The sequence below is a fragment of the Megascapheus bottae genome, chromosome 1 (assembly GCF_031878675.1).
Source record: "Megascapheus bottae isolate mThoBot1 chromosome 1, mThoBot2.hap1, whole genome shotgun sequence".
Taxonomy (NCBI): domain Eukaryota; kingdom Metazoa; phylum Chordata; class Mammalia; order Rodentia; family Geomyidae; genus Megascapheus; species Megascapheus bottae.
In genome coordinates this window covers 5,866,408-5,887,915 of record NC_143509.1, presented here as the reverse complement: position 1 = coordinate 5,887,915, position 21,508 = coordinate 5,866,408, and the positions used below count along the sequence as shown (strand labels likewise).

The following is a 21,508-nucleotide window of genomic DNA, read 5'->3' as shown; positions in this document are numbered from 1 at the left end:
TTTTGACAAGTAATATATTTAGTTTAAAGCTAGATGCTAGTGGCTGTTGTTTGTAATTCATGCTAATTGTTTTAGGACTTTGAATGATGGCCAGACCTTAAGATGACAAGCTAGGGCCACCAGGTGCCTGTGGCTCACTCCTGTAATCCTAGCCACTCAGGAGAGTGAGCTCTGAGGATTAGGGTTCAAAGATAGCTCAGGTAGGAGAATCTGTGATACTTTCACCTCCAAAGGATCATGAAACGGCCAGAAATGGAGCTGTGACTCAAGTTGTAATGTCCATCTAGCCAAGAGCACTAAAGTTCAAGAAAAGTACCCAGGTCCTGGTTCAACGCCAAGTGTGCACACACACACACAACACACACATGCACACACATATACACACATGCACACACACACAACACACACATGCACACACATATACACACATGCACACACACACAACACACACATGCACACACACAAACACAACACACACATGCACACACATACATACACACAACACACATACATACACACCACACACAAGCACACACACAAACACACACACAACACACTCAGAACACACACACATGCACACACTCAACACACACACACGCACACACATACACACACATGCACACACACATACACACATGCACAACACACACATACACACACGCACACACACATGCACACACACACATGCACACGCTCACACACACACAGGTTGGAGAATCCTATTGCCTAGTGTCCCAGAGTGGTGCTAATGTTGGTATCAAGGCTAAGTGGAAATGGCTTCCACTGAAGTCTCTTCCCTTGGCTGGAGTAGTGATGCTGATTTGGGGTTTTCTCTCCGAAAAGCGTCCTTCTCACTTTATCTTGAGGAATTTTTCAAAGGAACAAGTTATTCTTATTCACTTTGCTGGTTATATGCATCAGTAAATTTTCTGCCCTGTTATATAGCTTATGTATACATTTTCCTAACAAGAGTTATACACACACACATACACACACACACACACACACACACACAAGTGGAAATGTGGTACAAGTGGTAGAGTGCTAGCCTTGAGCAAAAAGCACAGGACATTTTCTTGACCCTTAGTTCAAGTCCTAGAAATAGTGCAAATAAATAACATAACCAAAAAAGCATCCACCTCACTTTTATTAACGAAGAGCTAGAGGCTCACACCTTTAATCAGAGATATATAGAGGGCTGGGATCTCTAGATCTGGCCAGACGGTGGCTAGCCAAGCACTTGATCTCATCTATAAAATGACTATTTAAAAAAAATAGATGGCACACCATTTGGTTAGCAATCAGAAAGCCCTGTTCAAACCTCAGTATTATGAAAACCAAAAAAAAGAAAAGTAGACAGGAATATATAAAGAAAATTTATATAATAGAAACTTTACATCTCAAGAACTGTAAAATTCAGTTTGTAGACTGACCATCTAGACACTCATCATCTTTACAAACTAAAATTTCATACATTAAAAAAAATGAGCTCCTCCTTCATAAATGCCCATTGACTTGGCTCCAATCTTCTTCCAGTGCTACTTGGTCAAGAACTGTACAAATGAATCCAAACAAACAATATGTGCAGACAGGAAGGACTTATACATCTACAGGCTAAAATTTCTTGCTTCTGTAAAACCACAATATTCATAGATCTCCTAGTCAGCTCCTGGTTTGTACAACCTGCTCAGGGCTCTTTTGAGGTCCCTGTTCCTCAGGCTGTAGACGAAGGGGTTCAGGACAGGAGTGACCACTGTGTACATTACTGAGGACACAGGGCTGCCCCTGGGAGAATGTGACACAGCTGACTCAAAGTAGCCACCCAATGCTGTCCGAAAGAATAAGCAGACCACGGACAGGTGAGAGCCACATGTGGAGAAGGCTTTGGACTTCCCGCTTGAAGAGGACATTTTCAGCACTGAAGAAATGATCTTGTAGTGAGAGAAAAGGATCCCTAAGATAGGAAGGAAACCGTATATGGTACCAAAAATGTATTTTAAAAAATAATTTGTGAATGTGACCTTACAGGAAAGACTCAGAACTTGAGAGGGGTCACAGAAGAAACTTGGGATTTCCAATTCCTTGAAATTGGTCATCTGTAGTGCCATCCACACATGCACCTCTCCTTCCAAGAAGCTGGCAAAAAGTGACAGCAGAACCAAGGAGACACAGAGATGAGGGTTCATGATGAGAGGGTAATTCAGGGGGTGACGGATGGCCACAAAGCGGTCATAGGCCATCGCAGTTAGAAGCATAACATCCATGCAGCCAAAAATGAGAAAAACAGACATCTGGGTGAGGCAGCCTGCAAAGGAGATGGCTCTGCTGTGAGTCTGGATGTCCACCACCATCTTGGGGACGGTGGTGGAGGTGAAGCAGATGTCAGACCAAGACAGAATGGAGAGGAAGAAGTACATGGGAGTGTGGAGGTGGGGGTCAGTGGTGACGGCCAGGATGATGAGCAGATTTCCGAGCACTGTGATCAGATACATGGACAGGAACAGCCCAAACAGTGTGAGTTGTAGCTCAGGGTCATCTGAGAGTCCCAAGAGATAAAATTCTGAGATGCGAGTTTCATTCTTCAGCCTAATGTCTATTAGACACCTAGATGTATAATGAAAGCAATAATTAATGAAGAACTCAGAATTCTTCAATCAATTTGAATTTAAGTATTCATTGTTCATGACTATATCCCATCAACCATATTGTTAATTGTCACAACCCCAATCATCCTTGATTTCTTCTCTTTCATTTACTCCATTTTATGTATTCATTCTAAACTATGGTAGAATATTACAATATTCTTTTTCTTTATCAGTGCTGGCCCTTGAACTCAGAGCGTGAGTACTCTCCTTGGGCTTTCTCAAGGCTAGAGCTCTTCCACTTGAGCAACAGCATCACTTCTATCTTTTCCTAAGTATGTGGTACTGAGGACTCCAATCCTGATATTCATGTATGCTATGCAATCACTCTACCTCTAGACCAAACTCCTGGACCTTTACTGACTCTTCTTTTAAAAAAATCCATAAGCTGGTCGTGGTGGCTCATGCCTGAAATCCTAGCTACTCATGAGGCTGAGATCTGAGGATCACAGTTCAAAGAAAGACCTGGCACTAAAGAATGTGAGACTCTTATCTCCAATTAATCACTAGAAAGCAGGAAGTGGCACTGTGGCCCCAGTGGAAAGACAATAACCTTGAACTGAAGAGCTCAGGGACATCACCCAGGCCCAGCGGTATGGTGGTAGTCTTCAGCTGAAGAGCCCAGAAACAGTGCCCAGACCCAGAGTTCAAGCCCCATGACAAAAAAAGATCATCCAGAGCAATCACCTTTTGAGGAAATTTCTTTTTATCCAACCTATAAAGTCATACAAGCTTTATTTTATCATAAGGAAATAGTAAAGTAGTGAGTAGTGAATGAGAAAAAATTCTAGACATATGGTATTTACAAAGACTTTGTAAAATATAGAGGCCTGACAGTTCTAAATCTAATTTGACATAGTTCAACTTTAGAAAATAAAAATCTCCCTGGAGAATTATCATTGCTGGAATTTCTAATATCTATTTTGGTTTTCTTTCTTGTGTGTGTGTGTGTGTGTGTGTGTGTGTGTGTGTGTGTGTGTGTGTGCGCGCGCGCGCGCGTGTGTGTGTGTGTGCATGTGTGCATGCATACATGCATACTGCGTGCCAGTCCTAGGAATTGAAATCTACACCTTGGCAATATTGCTGAGTTTTTCATGCCCAAGAGTAACATTCATCCACTTGAGTCCCAAATTCACATTTTGTGAGATCAGAGTCTCACAGATTTTGCTGCTCAGGCTAGCTTTGAATCTCTATCCTCAGAACGCAGTCTTCTGTATAGCTAATATAATGTGTGAACCACCAGCACTGGGAGTAAAATATAGATTTTTTGTACTTTTTTATTGTTGGTATAATGTATAGAGGGGTTACAGTTACATTTGTCAGGTAGTAGGTGCATTACTTCTCACACATTGATTCTCCTGCTCATGGTTTTGTCCCCGATTCCCTCCCCTACCCCTTCCCAATTATATTGTTTTCTCCCCTTCCCTTTAGTATTTCAAATAAACAAATAAACATATATATAATATACTAGGTAACAGAGTCAGAAACAGTAACAATATGAGATTAAACATAAAGGCAGAAAAAAAGGCAAGAGAAATAACATAGTACATTAAGAACAACAATTACACAAGACAATCCTCTTGTTTCCATTTTTTAACTCTTTCCATTCGTCTAATAAACAAGACCTGATAGGTGCCTCTCTGTGTGTTAAATTCCAGGAGTTTAGAAATATATATCTTAGCAAGTCTTTCCAGGGACGTGGACAATGGTAGTCTAGATCTTGTGGCTGTATTCCTTCTGTTCTACCATCTATCTGGCCTATTGCCTTCTCTACAGTAAATTCAAAGTGATGGTCCTTTCTTCCAAGAAAACAAATCAATATCTTCTTCCTTGATATTAGAAACATTCAGACTTGCAGTGGCTGCTTTCTAAGATCTTTACAACAGCATCCTTTCCAAAACTGCATATTCTGTGTCAAAAAATGACAGGAAGAGAGATTCAGGAGTCCCTTTTTGTGTTTTTTTTCACCATTTTTACACAACCTACCTAATAACGGTGTGTTCAGCCCTATTCTATAGCATAAGTTTGCAGACTACACCACAACCAAAACACCAAAATAGATCTTAACTCAGATCTTAACTCTTAATTCTATAACCTTCCCCCAAAGAAGACATAACCGTCACATTTCCCATTACTTATCATCAAAATGGTGAAATACTTACAATTGTCCCACTCTCAAGTTAAGGATACAAGGCTGTGTTTCCCCTAAAGAAAGGGCACCTCTCAGTCACCAGGAAAGTTAGAGAAAGCATGCTGGCATGATCAGTGCGGTGGTGCTCTTTACTTACTGGGTAGAGCTACTTCTCTCTTGGGTCATGACTATCAAGTACAGATCAAAAGGTCCCCCCAAGCCTGCAGTCTAATGCGATCTGCCTACGCCTCATAATCCATTATAAATATGGAGACACAGGAGAAATTCCAGAGGCAGGACACAGGCTTGGACATATTTATGGAAATGCCTGATAGTGGTCTCTCCTATGGTCTTGGACTCTCAATTCACAGAGCTCACACAATTACACAGATTGGCTCAGAGCATCCAAATCTCAGTGGACTCAGCAACATCAATGAAGGGGAGAAGTGCCTAGTTTTAGGCTCTTCCTAAGCAAAGCTTATCCATTCTGTGCATATGTGACAGGACCATATGAAAGGCCAATGGTAGAACATGCAGCAATGCAATTCCATGTTGTAAACCCTCTGAACACTTCCGGGATAATTTAGCCAAAGAAATGTCTTGAATATTGGTACCTTGAATGGGGAGCTAGCAGGAAGGGATGGAACAAAAGAAAAAAAGAGAGCTGCGAGTGAGTGTAGTACTAATACGCAATATTTACGCATGAAAACATGAGGTATATATATTAAGGTGTCTGTTATAAATGAGTAGGTGGTATATAAGAAGTGATTGTTTTCCTTGATGTACTATGTCCCTTGGTTATTTAATATTGTTACAGTATTTCACCTTGTTATCTGATATATTGTATATATGCTTATTTGGCTATTTGAAATAGGATAGGGAAGGGGAGAAAAACAAGATGAGGGGCAGGGGTAGAGGGAGGGATATAGGGACCAAGACATGAGAAATGGTATCAATGTTTGTGAAGTAATTCACCTTCTATCTGGTGAATATAATGTAACATTTCTATTAATTACAATAAAAATATATGAAAAAATGAGTAGATGAGATCAGTGGAAGGAGTAACTTGGATTAAAATTTATTGCACATCTACACAGATGTGTTAAGTTGACATCTTCACCATGACCTTCTCACATGGAAACAATTACACACACACACACACACACACACACAGACACACACACACTACTGTTGTGCAATGGCAAAACCTCCCTTGCCATAACCCCTCTTCACAACCTCACAGTTTTTCAACATCTGACTCCACTTTGATGCTGACAGAAGTGTTTTCCTGGACAGAAAACAACTACACAACTTGATCCAGGACCTCTTGCAGGCACTGAAGAAGGCTGGATTGGAATTATCACCTGAGGAGAAAACTTTCCTGAATGGCTGTGGAGGTGAAAACTTGTGTGGCTCAATATGATAAAACAGGAATTGTGGTTTGGGTTCATTTGTTACCCACAGAAGAGAATTTCCTGTTGCTCTGCCAGTGCTAGCAGCTGAAGTCCTATGAGAAATTAATGAAGACTTAGATTCTTCATAGAAACTGAGGAGATGAAGAGGTTTCTGATGAACCTGCTGCAAAAAGCAAACAGTTGCTGACACAGAACTAGCTGAGTACACAGAGCTAGTGCTAGAACTGGTTCAAATGAGGATGGGAAGTTAGAACTGACTGTCATGGCCAGGTTTCTACCATTATAAGAGTAAGAGGATTTTCTTAAATTTCAGGGAGTCAAAATATGTGTGAGACAGCTCAACAAGGCTTTTGACTTCTATAATCAATTCTCTAAGCAGGATCACAATGGATACACAGAAGAAAATGAACTGGAGGCTTTACTGAAAGATCTCTGTGATAAGAATAAACAGAATCTGTATATTAATAATATTGCAACATTCAAGAAGGCCAAAATGGGTCAGGAGTTTGGCCTAGTGGTAGAGTGCTTGCCTGGCATACATGAAAACCTAGATTCGATTCCATGGTACCACATACATAGAAAAATCTGGAAGTGTTGCTGTGGTTCAAGTGGTAGAGCTCTAGCCTTGAGAAAGCCCAAGGACAGTGCTCAAGCCCTGAGTGAAAGCCTGGGATTGGCAAAAAAATGGCTTTCGAGGAGGAAGATGGTGCCGAGACATTAGGGATGCTGCCTTGCTCTCTCTCACAAAAAGAGATTACCAGGGAGTCCCACGAATCAATTATCTTAAGAAATCCAGAACAACAAACTCAAGAAGCAACGGAAAAGGACCCAAACTGGAAAAGAAATCCAGATAAAGCTCACATTCAACTTTCTCAAAGAATTCGGAACGCGAGGACCCCTCCCCCACCGCGCCAGCTCCAAGCCAAGAAAAGCTGCGGCAGATGGGGCAGTGAAGGGAGCAGGGCCGGGCAGCTCCGGGCCTGGCAACCGGGTCAGAGGAGCCATAGAAGCAGTGGAATCCAGATGTGGAACCAGAACAGCAAGCAATGGAACCCAGACGTGGACCACAAGCAGCGGCAGAGATCCAAGGGGAGTGAAGGATTCTCCAACACCGTGCAGCACCCACAGACGAACGCAGAGGCGTGAGTACTACAGCGGGTCCCCAAACACAGAGCGGGTGTCAAGCCATAGAACTTAACTCAGACCCCTTTACCCCACCTGAGAAGAGTAAGAGCAGGGGGGCAAGGAATTTAGAATCCTGTCCCTTCCCTCAACAGCCCCCTCCCCCAGGCCAATGACTGGAGATTGACAGGCAGGAGGAGATAAGACCCAGCACCCCACCAAGGGAGGCAGAGGTGTCCCAGTCACCACCTGCCCACCAGGATCCTCTCCCAGGCCTCTGACTGGAGACTGACAGGCGCGCTATGCCAAGACCCAGCACCCCACCAGGGGAGGCTGTGGTGTCCCTGCTCCCACCCGCCCACTTGGTTCCTCTCCCAGGCCACTGGGTCTGGAGAGCTGGGAGCTCTGTGTCCCTGCCTTACAACAGCGGTTGGGGTGTATGGGACAATAGGAGCCACCATCTGTCCCCCTCAAATCTTGAGGCGGACATTCTCCAGGTGGGAATCCTGAGCAAGACAGAACTAAGGGGTCCCCCACAGTCACAGACTCTCTGACAAAGCAGCAGGGAACTGAAGGGCCAAACATCAGAAAGGCTCGGCTCAGCCCTTGGAGCACACGTCCCCAGCTGGGCCCTGCCCCTGGGAACAGAGCAGACAGCCGCAGGTCCTGCTGAGAGCCCCTGGAAACTCCCAAACCCCAGATCCTTGGCTGGGGGCCCGCCCCTAGAAGCAGCACAGGAAAACCAACCATCCGCCCAGCATGCTGAGACCGAAACTCGCAGATCCATCCCACGGCCCTGGCTGGGCTGAGAGCTAGTCGTACAGCAGCACACAGCCTCAGGGAATCGACAGAACACCTACAAAAATGGCAAACTCTGACATAGTCAGCAGAGGAATCAATTTGGCTGAGAACCACAGGTATTCACATACTCCCAGAACCACGGTCCCAATCCAAGCAAAGACCACTACCTACTGACCACAAAGTGAACTACAACAACAGTTCTCCATGCCAAGGAAAGCTCAAAGAAGAATCATGACATACATAAATAATCAAAGTCCCACGCAAAGCCCAAAAGGCAACAAGAGCAAAGGGACGAGAGAGATGTCACCATCCCAAGAAATGACACCTGAAGAGACACGAAACATGACCCTATTCAAGGAGATGATGGTGAACATGACTAAAGAGATTAAAACATAATTACAAAAACAATTCCAGGAATATAAGCAGGAAATCTGCAAAGAGCTCCTCGAATTCAAAAGAGAAATTGAAGAACAGATTAATACCCTCAGAGCAGACATGATCAGCTCAGTGTCCACACTTCAAGCAAAAATGGAGGCATTAAGCAGCAGATTGAGATGGAGAACAGAACATAAGAAACAGAAGACAAAACACAAGAGCTGGAACAGAGAATCGCCACCTTGGAAAAATCAGTCAGAATCTACCAGAGAGAGCTCCAGGAACTGGCAAATGCATCAAAGAAGTCTAATCTTTGTATAATAGGGATTGAGGAGGGGGTCAAATTCCAGGACAAAGGTATGCAACCTTTATTCACCAAAATCATAGCAGAGAACGTCCCCAACTTCAAAAGGGAAAATACTCACATTATTGAAGGTTTCAGGAACCCAAGCAGGCAAGATCCTAGAAGGAACTCACCTAGACATATCATAGTAAAGACATTAGACCCGAATACCAAGGAATTGATCTTAAATGCTGCAAAAACAAAGAAGGAGCTATATTATAATGGGAAGAACATTTGAATTACATCGATCTCTCCACGCAAACCCTAAATGCAAGAAAAGCTTGGAAAACATCATTGATGTCCTGAAGACCAACAACTGCCAACCCAGACTGATATATCCAGCAAAACAAGTATTTACATTTGAGGGAGAAACAAGAATATTTCACTCCAAAGAGAAGCTTTATGAATACGTGCACACTAAACCAGCATTACAAAGAATACTAATTAATCGAGAACAGATGGTAGAACATCAAGAACCCCCATCAAGATCAAGAAGCAAACATCTATAATTCACTAAACACAAAACGGGAAAAAAGAGAAAGAAACTTAGAAGTAAAAATAAATAACAACAATGGACACTGACCACTTCTCCATAATCTCCCTAAACGTGAATGGGCTGAACAATCCAATCAAAAGACAAAGAGCAGCAGACTGGATTAAGAAACACCACCCATCCATATGTTGCCTCCAAGAGACACACCTTACTGCCAAAGACAAAAACAAATTCCAAGTGAAAGGCTGGAAACTAATTTTCACCTCCAATGCACCATGCAAAAAAGCAGGAGTAGCAATCTTAATCTCCGATAAAATTAACTTCTCAGTAAAATTAGTACACAAAGATAGAGAAGGCCATTATATATTAGTAAAGGGTACAATCCATGCCCATAATATTAAAGTTATAAACATCTACTCCCCCAACACGGGAACACACAAATTCATCAAACAAACTCTTTTAGAATTACAGAACAAGATAGACTCAAACACAATCATTGTCGGTGACCTCAATACTCCACTGTCAACAAATGACAGGTCAACTCAACAAAAGTTAAGCAAAGACAACGTCGACTTAATTTACACCATAGCCCAGCTGGGCTTAACAGATATATACAGAGTCTTCCACCCAACGGCGAAACTTTTTACATTTTTCTCAGCAGCACATGGAACACACTCCAAAATAGATCATATAATAGTTCATACAGAAAACTTAAGCAGATACAAGAAGTCTGATATAATCCCATGCATCCTATCAGACCACAGTGGAGTCAGACTAATTCTGAACAATGCAGTCAAAGTCAAAAAACATTCAGTCACATGGAAACTGAACAACACACTTCTGAATAAACCCTGGGTAACAGATCAGATCAGAAATGAAATTAAAAACTTCCTTGAATGTAATGACAATTAAGAAACATCACAAAGAAACTTATGGGACACAGCAAAGGCAGTTCTAAGAGGCAAATTTATCACACTGCGAGCGCATATTAAAAAGACAGAAGAAGAGCACGTAAATAACCTTAAAAAAACTGAAACACCTAGAGGAGCAAGAAAAAGTTAATCCTAAAACAGCTAGAAGAACAGAAATAACAAAAATAAAATCAGAAATTGCAGAGATTGAAATAAGATCTACTATAAACAAAATTGATAAATCAAAAAGTTGATTCTTTGAAAGAGTCAACAAAATTGACAGACCCTTGGCAAGATTAATCAAAAAAAGGAAAGGGGAGACTCAAATAAACAAGATTAGAGACCCCACGGGAACAATCACAACTGATTCCCAAGAAATCCAGTCCATAATGAATAGGTACTACCAGGGCCTATATTCAAAGAAACAAGAAAATCTAGTAGAAATGGATGATTTCTTAAATAAATATAGGCTATACTCTTGAAACTTCTGAGAAATAGAAACAGGAGGAGCAATACCAAACCCATTTTATGAAGCTAATATTACTCTCATCCGCAAACCAGGGAAAGACCCAACAAAAAAAGAAAACTACAGACCCATCTCTCTAATGAACACAGATGCAAAATTCCTCAATAAAATATTAGCCAACAGAATCCAGAAACAAATTTAAAAATTCATACACTATGATCAAGTGGGCTTCATCCCACAAATGCAAGGCTGGTTTAACATTCGCAAATCAATCAATGTAATACATCATATCAATAGAGCTAAAGATAAGAATCATATGATAATTTCTCTGGACGCGGAGAAGGCATTTGACAAAATACAACATCCATTCATGTTGAAAGCACTAGAAAAAATAGGAAGAAGAGGTACATTCCTCAAAATAGTGAAAGCCATATATGAAAAACCTACAGCCAGTATTATACTAAATGGTGAAAGACTGGAACCATTCACCTTAAAATCAGGAACTACACAGGGATGCCCACTCTCTCCACTTCTCTTCAATATAGTGCTGTAAACTTTAACCAGAGCAATAAGGAAAGAAAAGGACATCCAAGGGATCCACATAGGGAAATAAGAAATTAAACTACTCTCATTCGCAGACAACATGATCCTCTACTTGAGTGACCCAACAAACTCCACTCCCAAACTACTAGAATTAATAAACCACTTTAGCAAAGTGGCAGGATACAAAATCAATCATCAGAAGTCAGTAGCCTTCTTGTACACCAACAATACACAAACAGAAGGCCAAATCAAGAAAATGATCCCATTCGCAATAGCCCCCAAAAGAATAAAATACTTAGGAATATACTTAACCAAAGAAGTAAAGGAATTATTCAATGAAAATTATAAAATCCTAATGAAACAAATTAAAGAGGACACTAGGAAATGGAAAGACATCCCATGCTCATGGCTAGGGAGAATCAACAGCGAGACCAAAGTAGGGCATTCTTAGGAGAGCATCACAAAGGTGCAATAGTTATGTACGTCTGGTCAAATGAAATAGTATTTTTCTAAATGAGTGCCAGGAAATAGAAACGAGAGGGTTTGCTTCTTTGTTGCTATTTTTATTTTTGATTGCTTTTGTCTTGGTTTATTCATTTATCTGAATTTGTTAGGGTAAAAGGGAGGCACAGATATGGAGAGACCAAGAGTGAACAAATGCAGTAGTTATATTCATTAGACATTATATTGAAAATGAATTTGTGGATGAGGACAGGAGGGTAAATCTGGCAGAGACTGCAGGAAGGGGTGAGATGGTTCAAAAAGAAATGTACTCTATTTCTGACTTATATATCAGTGACACCTCTGTACATCAACTTTACTTCTATTGTAATAGAAATAGTTTTTAGGAGTTAAATCTGAGCATTTGTGATTCAAGCCTATAATCCCAGCAATGCATATATACATATTTCTCTTACCATCACCACCCTCAAGAACACATTCTTCACAACCTCAAACTTGGTAACCTCCATTTGTCTACCCAAACTATCACATTTGTTGTTCACCATGAGAAAATGGTGTCTCATCGTGTCTTCCACACCCTCAACCTCCCTTAGTACTTACTCAGTGGAGCTGCCTCTCTGCAGGGTCATAATGAAGAGCTCTGAAGACCCTCCCATGTTTGAGGGTCCAGTGAACACTCCAGTTGTGTCCCCAGTATTATTAATATAAACAGATGGTTGTCCCTTAGAACATCCCAGAGGTAAACAAATATGGAGGGGATAAACATGAAGCCGTGAGGACTGAAGACACTGAAATGAACAAGAGACTGGACAGGATGGTTATGGACTCTTATATGCCATCGGGGGCTCCATGTTCACAGGTGGCAATTAGCAAGATTGATCCAAGTTATTCCAGTCTCTAAGGAATTCATCACATAAGTAGAGGAATAAGAAGAGGAAAATTATCCAAGCCTCGATAGATTGTGAATATAATCCTAGTTACTCAGAAGGCTGAGATGTGAGGATCATCATTTGAAACCATGATTATCCTATCTCCAATTAACTACTTACAAGCAGGAGAGCTGTGGTTCAAGTGGTAGAGTGATATCCCTCAATGACAAAACTCAGCAAACAATGCCCAGGCCTTGAATTCAAACCTTAGGAACAACACAAAAAAGAAAAAGAGATTGGGGGAGGGGAATAAATACCCACCAGAGGATTTGAGCTCTGCTTTAGGCACAGTTTGTATATGACATTTGCATCTTTCATTTCTGTATTTATTTTAATAGCCCACCTTCTTCTTTTTCTTGCCAGTCCTGGGCTTGAGCTCAGGGCCTGAGCACTGTCCTTGGACATTCTCAAGGCTGGAGCTCTACCACTTGAGCCTCAACACCACTTCCGGCTTTTTTCTATATGTGGTACTGAGGAATCGAACCCGGGTCTTCTTGCATGCTAGGCAAGCACTTTAACCACTAGGCCAAACTCCCGGCCCCTAGCCCACATTCTTTAACACCCATTTTCATTTTAGCAAATAATTCAAGAAAATATGGCTGTGTCAAGTATACATGCCTTTGACATTCATTACTACCAGTATAATGTATCTCTAGAAGCTTTTCTGTTTTGCACACTGAAAGGGCAGTCACTTTTTAAGACTTTCTTTATTCCAGTTTAATAAACTATATTGTCAGTCTATTTCCTCATCTAATCCTTCATCATTGGCTGAATGTCATTGGCATTTTGGTAATGCTAATATCTAATTTTCATATCTAATTTTCATGCATAGTTTTATTCATTTCATGTCTTCTTTTCTTTTCTTCCCTTCGGTTAGTTTGGAAATATGTTTATTAATCTTCTGTATGTTTCCCAATGGCCAAAGTTGGGTGTCCTCCTTTGTATTATTCTTTTTGCAACCTTTTTATTAATTTTCACTCTGAACTTTATTACTTCAATCTACTTCTCAATTTGAAGATATGGTTGTGCTTATGCTTGTTTCAGGGGTTAAGATGTGTCTTTAGCCTGTTGATTTGAAATATTTGTATTTTTTAATGTAAGCACTCAGCTATAAATATTTCTCTTTGCTGTATTCCAATAGTCCTAGTGTTTTATTTGGTTCTATGATTTTTTTTGGTGGATCATGGGGCTTGAACTCAGTCTGGGCACAGTCCCTGAGTTCTTCAGCTGAAGGCTACCAACCTACCCTTTAGGCAAGCCGATTTCCCATTTTCTAGAGGTCAATTGGAGATGAGTCTCAGGTCCTTTTGTGCCTGGGTTGGCTTTGAACCTTGATCCTCAGATCTTAGCTAGGATTACAGGCATAAGCCACCTGCATGGCTTGGTTCTATGATTTCTTTAATTGCTTCTGTGATTTCTTCATTGACTCACTAACTATTCAAAAGTGTATTGTCCTTGGGCCAGGAGTTTGGCCTAGTGGTAGAGTGCTTGCCGTGTATGCAGGAAGACCTGGGTTCAATTCCTTGGTACCAAATACATAGAAAAAAGCCGGAAGTGGTGCTGAGACTCAAGTGGTAGAGCTCTAGCCTTGAGAAAGTCCAAAGACAGTCTCAGGCCCTGAGCTCAAGCCCAGGACTGGCAAAAAATATGATAGTCTCTCAACCCTTGAGGTTAAGCACTACTAGGGTTCAGGTAACTAAATTAAATGCCATACTAAATAGTTCAACAGATGATGATAATGATGGTGACAACTATATTTGTATTTACTAAATTCCTACACAATGTGGATATTATTCATTCTGTTATTTTCCCCCAGCTGAGTACGCTAAAAACTGAGCACCATTAGAAATCCAGTCTCCTCAGTTTATAACTCTGAGCTGATGCTGAAAAATAGCTTTGAACTACAAGCCTATATATTGAGTTCTCCATGAATTATATATGTATATATATATATATATATATATATATATATATATATATATTGCCTTGTCCTAGAGCTTGAACTCAGGGCATGGACACTGTCCTTGAGCTTCTTTCATTCAACTCTATTACTTTAACATTTGACCCACAGCTCTGCTTCTAACTACTTTGGTAATACATTGGAGATAAGAATCTCATGGACTCCTCAGTTAATGAGTGGATCAACAAGATGTGGTATTTATACACAATGGAATTCTATGCAGCTGTCAGAAAGAATGACATTGCTCCATTTGTAAGGAAATGGAAAGACTTTATTAATCTTCTGTACGTTTTCCAATGGCCAACTTTGGGTGTCCTCCTTTGTGTTATTCTTTTTGCAACCTTTTTATTAATTTTCACTCTGAACTTTATTACTTCAATCTACTTCTCAATTTGAAGATATGGTTTGCTTATGCTTGTTTCGGGGGTTAAGATGTGGCTTTAGCCTGTGCATTTGAAATATTTGTATTTTTTAATGTAAGCACTCAGCTCTAAATATTTCTCTTTGCTGTATTCCAATAGTCCTAGTGTTTTATTTGGTTCTATGATTTCTTTGGTGGATCATGGGGCTTGAACTCAGCCTGGGCACAGTCCCTGAGTTCTTCAGCTGAAAGCTACCAACCTACCCTTTAGGCAAGCAGATTTCCCATTTTCTAGAGCTTAATTGGAGATGAGTTTCTGGTACTTTTGTGCCTGGGTTGGCTTTGAACCTTGATCCTCAGATCTTAGGTAGGATTACAGGCGTGAGCCACCTACATGGCTTGGTTCTGTGATTTCTTTAATTGCTTCTGTGATTTCTTCATTGATTCACTAACTATTCAAAAGTGTATTGTCCTTGGGCCAGGAGTTTGGCCTAGTGGTAGAGTGCTTGCCGTGCATGCAGGAAGACCTGGGTTCAATTCCTTGGTACCAAATTCATAGAAAAAAGCCGGAAGTGGTGCTGAGACTCAAGTGGTAGAGCTCTAGCCTTGAGAAAGTCCAAAGGCAGTCTCAGGCCCTGAGCTCAAGCCCAGGACTGGCAAAAAAATATGATAGTCTCTCAACCCTTGAGGTTAAGCACTACTAGGGTTCAGGTAGCTAAATGAAATGCCATACTAAAGAGTTCAACAGATGATGATAATGATGGTGACAACTATATTTGTATTTACTAAATTCCTACACAATGTGGATATTATTCATTCTGTTATTTTCCCCCAGCTGAGTACGCTAAAAACTGAGCACCATTAGAAATCCAGTCTCCTCAGTTTACAACTCTGAGCTGATGCTGAAAAATAGCTTTGAACTACAAGCCTATATATTGAGTTCTCCATGAATTATATATAGCCTTATCCTAGAGCTTGAACTCAGGGCATGGACACTGTCCCTGAGCTCCTTTTATTCAACTCTAGTACTTTAACATTTGAGCCACAGTTCTGCTTCTAACTACTTTGGTAATACATTGGAGATAAGGATCTCATGGACTCCTCAGTTGATGAGTGGATCAACAAGATGTGGTATTTATACACAATGGAATTCAATGCTGCTGTCAGAAAGAATGACATTGCCCCATTTGTAAGGAAATGGAAAGACTTTGAAAAAATCATATTAAGTGAAGTAATCCAGACTCAAAGGAACATAGGTTCAATGGTTTCCCCCATTTGTCACAATCAGTAGAAACCTTGGACTCTCCTAGCAGAGATCTACAATAGAACAAAACCTAGATATGTAAGGCCATGACGCTAAATGAAAGACCTCCAGGATTTAGAAACAAAAGCCATTGTAGTCCTTAATGTACTGTTACCTCTCATCTCTTTTCCTGTCCCTTGGCTACCTCATATTGTTACAGTATTTCACCTGGTTGTCTGATATATTGTATATATGTGTATTTGGTTATTTGAAGTCAGATAGGGAAGGGGGAAAACAAGATGGGGGCGGGGGTGGGAGAAAGGAAATGGGGACCAAGACATGAGAAAGGGTATCAATGTATGTGAAGTAATGCACCTTCTATCTGGTGAATATAATATAACCCTTCTATTAATTACAATAAAAATATATGGAAAAAAAGAATCTCATGGACTTTCCTGCCTGAACTTTGAATGTTGATTGTGACATCTCATCCTCCTGAGTACCTATGACTCCTGACAAGGGTACCTGGCTCCTAGTTATCATTTTTATTTGCCAGTCCTGTGCTTGAGCTCAGGGCCTGAGCACTGTCCTTGGACTTTCTCAAGGCTAGAACTGTACCACTTGAGCCTCAGCACCACTTCCGGCTTTTTTCTATGTATGTGGTACCAAGGAATCAAACCCGGGTCTTCATAATGCTAGGCAAGCACTTTAACCATTAGGCCAACTCCCAGCCCCTTATCATTTTTCGATAATGACAGTTTTCCCTACTATATTACTATGGACTAAATTCTGATTTATAACATTCGACTCTATATGGTACAGGATTTCAATCAAATGCTCTGGGTACCACAACACTTCTTAAGATCACACAAGCTTTACTTCGTGAATTCTAGGAACACATTTTTTTTGCTAGTCGTGGGGCTTGAACTCAGGGCCTGGGCACTGTCGTTGGACTATTCTCAAAGCTAGAGCAATACCACTTGAGCCACAACACCACTTCCAGCTTTTTTTCTATGTATGTGGCACCGGGGAATCGAACCAAGGTCTTCATGCATGCTAGGCAAGCTCTCTACCACTAGGACAAACTCCCAGCCAAGGAACACCTTTTATGTATTCCTGTACTAGAGCTTAAACTTAGAGCCTCGTGCTCTCACTTGTCTTTCTTGCTCAAAGCAAGGACTTTATCACTTCAGCCACAACTCCACTTCTGTTTTTTTGCGCATTAATTAGAGATAAAAGTCTCATGGATTGTTCTGCCCAAGCTGACCTTAAATCAAGATACTCAAATCTCAGCCTCCTGTGTAGCTAGGATTACAGGTGTAAACCACCAGCACCTGGAATGAATGGACATGGAAAAGCTAGTTATTGCCAGGCACTGGTGGCTCACATCTATTTTTCTAGTTATTCAGAAGGGTGAGATTGCAGGACTGCAGTTCAAACCCACCCTGGACAGGACATTCCATGATATTCTTATCTCCAAATAACCACTGAGAAGCTGGAAGTGGAGCTGTGGCACAAGTGGTAAAAGGCCTACTTGGACAGAGCCAGGCCCTGAGTTCAGGCACAAATAAAAAAAGAAGCTAGTTGTCTACAGCAGTAGGATGGACCATTGAGAGTGAACTATCAGGGGAATTGTTCGTGATACAATTTTATATAATCATTGAATGACATTGGAGTTATAAATATATTGCCCTCAGTTTGGCCTTGAGATATCCGAAGCTCACAGAAGAACAGAGTGGCTCAAATTCTCAAACTTTAGAACCAATCTAAGCTGAGTGCCTGGAGCTCATGCTGTAATCCTAGCTTCTCCAGAGGCTGAGATCTAAGGACTGAAATTCAAACCTAGCCAAAACAAGAAAATCTATGAGACTCTTCTCTCCAATTAACCACCAAAGCTCTGAAAATAGAGCTGTGACTCAAGTGGTAAGTCTCTAGGCTTGAGTAAAATAACACAAGGAGAGCATCCAGGTCCTGAAAGCAAGCCCCAGGTCCAGCAAAAAAGAAAAAACATATATATGGGTAAAATTCTGTTCATGAATCTTACATTCATTCTATCACCTGTATAACCTATCATAAGTGCAGAGTTCACTCCACTTTTTGTTTAAATGGGAACAATACCATTTTCATATTTAACATGTCATTTCCCTACATATTAAGTGGAAAACAGTGAAGTAAAAAGAAGCAAAACTTTAGTTAATACACACTGAAATTGTTGGTAATTAGCCCCAGATAGCACTCATTTAGATACCTGAATGCAGGTGTAAAACTAAACAAGCTTCATTTTTCTTATGCCAGTCCTGGATCTTAAACTTAGGGTCTGGGTGCTATCCCTCAGCTTTTTCACTCAAGGCTACCAATTGAGCCACACCTCCACTTCCTGCTTTTGGGAGTTCATTGGCCATAAGACTCTTACAAACTTTTTTGCCCCAACTGCCTTCAAAACATGATCCACATATTTCCTGAGTAGCCTCCTGACAAAAGGAATAGCAAGAAGCTGAAACATGTTTTGTCAGGGTGGGGGAGGTCAAGGTTAGGCAAATAAATGGAAAGAGGGAGGATAAATGGAAGCAGTCATAATTGCCAAGGTACAGATGTGAAAATGGAACCAGGTAACCTGAGGGGATTCCATAGAGTTGGCAGAGATGGAAGAAAAAACTGGAAGGGGTGGCATGGGAAGAGATGCTTTGTTCTCATACACTGACTTGTTGAAGTCAAGGCCTTTGGACATCCTCTTAAGGCTAAAAATGCTACTACTACTAATCATATACAATGCATGATATGCAATGCTACCTAATAAGAGAGGATTGTATACATTTTTTATTGATTAATCTATATCCTATATCTATATCTAATATAATTGATTACATTTCTTTTGATGAAAGCAGGGCATCTGTATATTTTTTAATTCTCTCTCTATATCCTTTTCTGCTGTCTTCCTCTTTTGTGATTCCCACCGGTTTTCCTCTCTTTCTTTCCCCCACAGAATAGTCTTTCCTTTTTTCCTTTTTGGTTTGCTTGTTTATATATTTTTCTTTTTGAGCTGGCCCTGGGCTTAAACTGAGAGCCTGGGCTCTGTCCTTGAGCTTTTCTGCTCAAGGCTAGTGTTTAGCACTTGAACCACAGCTCCATTTTCTTTTCTTTCTTTTTTTTAAAGTGGGAAAAGTTGTACATTTATAATTAGCCAGCTGGATGCAGTTTAGATGATTTTGTTGGCAACATCTAAAGCATCATAATCAGGAACCAGTCGCACATATGCCTTCTTCTCTGTCAGATCTGATCAGGGTATTGACCTTAGCCACATCAATGTCACAGAGCTTCTCGCAGCCTGCTTGATTTGATGCTTGTTGGCCTTGACATCCACAGTGAACACAGATGTGTTATTGTTTTCTGTTGTCTTTACTCAGTGGTCAAGGTCACCTGATATTTGCATACAATTATTTTCCTCAGAGCACTCTTCCAGGGATATTTGTGCGGTCTCCCCAGCAGCCTGAAAGTGGGTAAAGTGTGTATCTTCTTTTTTGTGTGGCTTGGACGCCTTTCAGCACTGCCTTCTTGCCTTCAATGCCTTTTCCCTGGCTTCAGCTTTAGAAGGGACAGGAGCTCCCTTCTTCATGTTCAGTGCCATCTTGGTGAAAAGGAGCTCCATTTTCTTTCCTGTGTTTACTGATTCTTCTCATTCATAGAGACAAAAGTGTTGGTGCTTCTAATCTGTCATCTTGTCCTCATTCTTCCTTGAAAAGACAACATGCTAAGCACCAATGGCTCACATTTATATTCATACCTGGTAAATAACATATAATACATCATGCATAATTTATAGAACATAATGTATAATGTATATAATATATGCAGTATAACACATAGTGTATATTATATGATCTATGGTATGCATTACATAGGAATTTATAGTCTATAGATATAATGTATAATGTTCTATATCATATCTGTATTAAAAGTAATGAAATTATTTTAATATGAAATGTTAATAAAATTGCATTTATCACATACAAATGATTCTGTTATATAATTTATGTTTTATAATATAAATATAATAAAGTATATGATCTAATTATGACATGCACTAAATATTCCATATATAACATAATGTTTTAAATGCTAAAATAAATATTAAGATAATAAAGCTGAGTAGACTGGTAAGACCATCTTATATTGGGGGTTTGGGGTTGTTGTATTGTTTTGTTATGTTTTGTTTTATGTCAGTCTTGGGTCTTGAATTCAGGGCATGGGTATTCTCCTTGAGCTTTCTCAAGGCTAGCACTGTACCACTTGAGCCACAGCACCACTTCCAGTTTTTTTCTGTGTATGTGAACCAAGGAATCGAACCCAGGGCTTTTTCCACGCTAGGCAAGCACTCTACCACTTGGCCATACTCCTGGCCCCATCTTATATTGTTAAAGGAAATATAAGAAAAAAATCATGAGCCTGGGAAAAAAGTCCATGAGGCTTATCTCCAATTAACTAGCAGAAAACTGGAAGCCATGCTGTGACTCAAAGTGGTAGAGTGCTAGCCTTGCACACAAAAGCTCAGGAACAGTGCCCAGGCTGTGAGTTCAAGCCCCACACCTGACCAAAAAATAAGACATCAATAATATTTCTCCCAGGAATTTGAATGTGCATCACTCTTAAGATATAAATGTGCATTAACAAACAAAAAATAAATAAATATGCTTTAAGTGTTCAGGTAAATATATCTACTTCAGTCCAATAGAAATCAAAATTTACATCTAATTTTTTTTTGCCAGTCCTCATCTTGAACTCAGGGCCTGAACCCTGTCCTTGGACTTTCTCAATGCTAGACCTCTACCACTTGAGCCTCAGCACCACTTCTGACTTTTTTCTATGGATGTGGTACCGACAAATCAAACCTGGGTCTTTGTGCATGCTAGGCAAGCACTCTACCACTAGGCCAAACTCCCAGCTATTGTCTGTAATTTTTAATGCCACCTGCAATTGCCAATGTGCATGAGAAGAGAGAAGCATGCATGCAGACACTCAAATGGAAAAGATCAAGATGCCCCTTTAAAAGGATAAATAATTGGGGCCAGAGCACAGACTAATGATAGAGTGCTCACCTAGCATACATGGAGACCTGGGTTCAATTCCTCAGTACCACATACAGAGAAAAAGCTGAAAGTGGCGCTGTGGCTCAAGTGGCAGTGCATTAGCCTTGAATGTCCAAAGTCAGTGCCAAGGCCCTGAGTTCAAGTCCCAGGATTGGCAAATATGTATCTATGACATACAAACCCTCAGCCTAGTTTTAATTATGTTCTAAAATGTAAGTGCCAGTGAT

General features: G+C 40.6%; 1 protein-coding gene and 1 pseudogene across 1 annotated transcript; one reads left to right on the top strand and one right to left on the bottom strand.

Annotated features, from left to right (window-relative positions):
* Positions 1-1,658: 1,658 nt before the first annotated feature.
* On the bottom strand, positions 1,659-5,087 carry LOC150068147 (olfactory receptor 7E178-like). The gene is made up of 2 exons (XM_090345447.1): positions 5,020-5,087; positions 1,659-2,604 (listed from the first exon to the last, which is right to left on the bottom strand). Exons 1-2 carry the CDS (start codon positions 5,085-5,087, stop codon positions 1,659-1,661), a joined length of 1,014 nt encoding a protein of 337 aa, XP_090201573.1.
* Positions 5,088-5,971: 884 nt separating this feature from the next.
* Positions 5,972-12,605, top strand: LOC150068146 (calbindin-like; annotated as a pseudogene).
* The last annotated feature ends 8,903 nt before the right edge of the window (positions 12,606-21,508 follow it).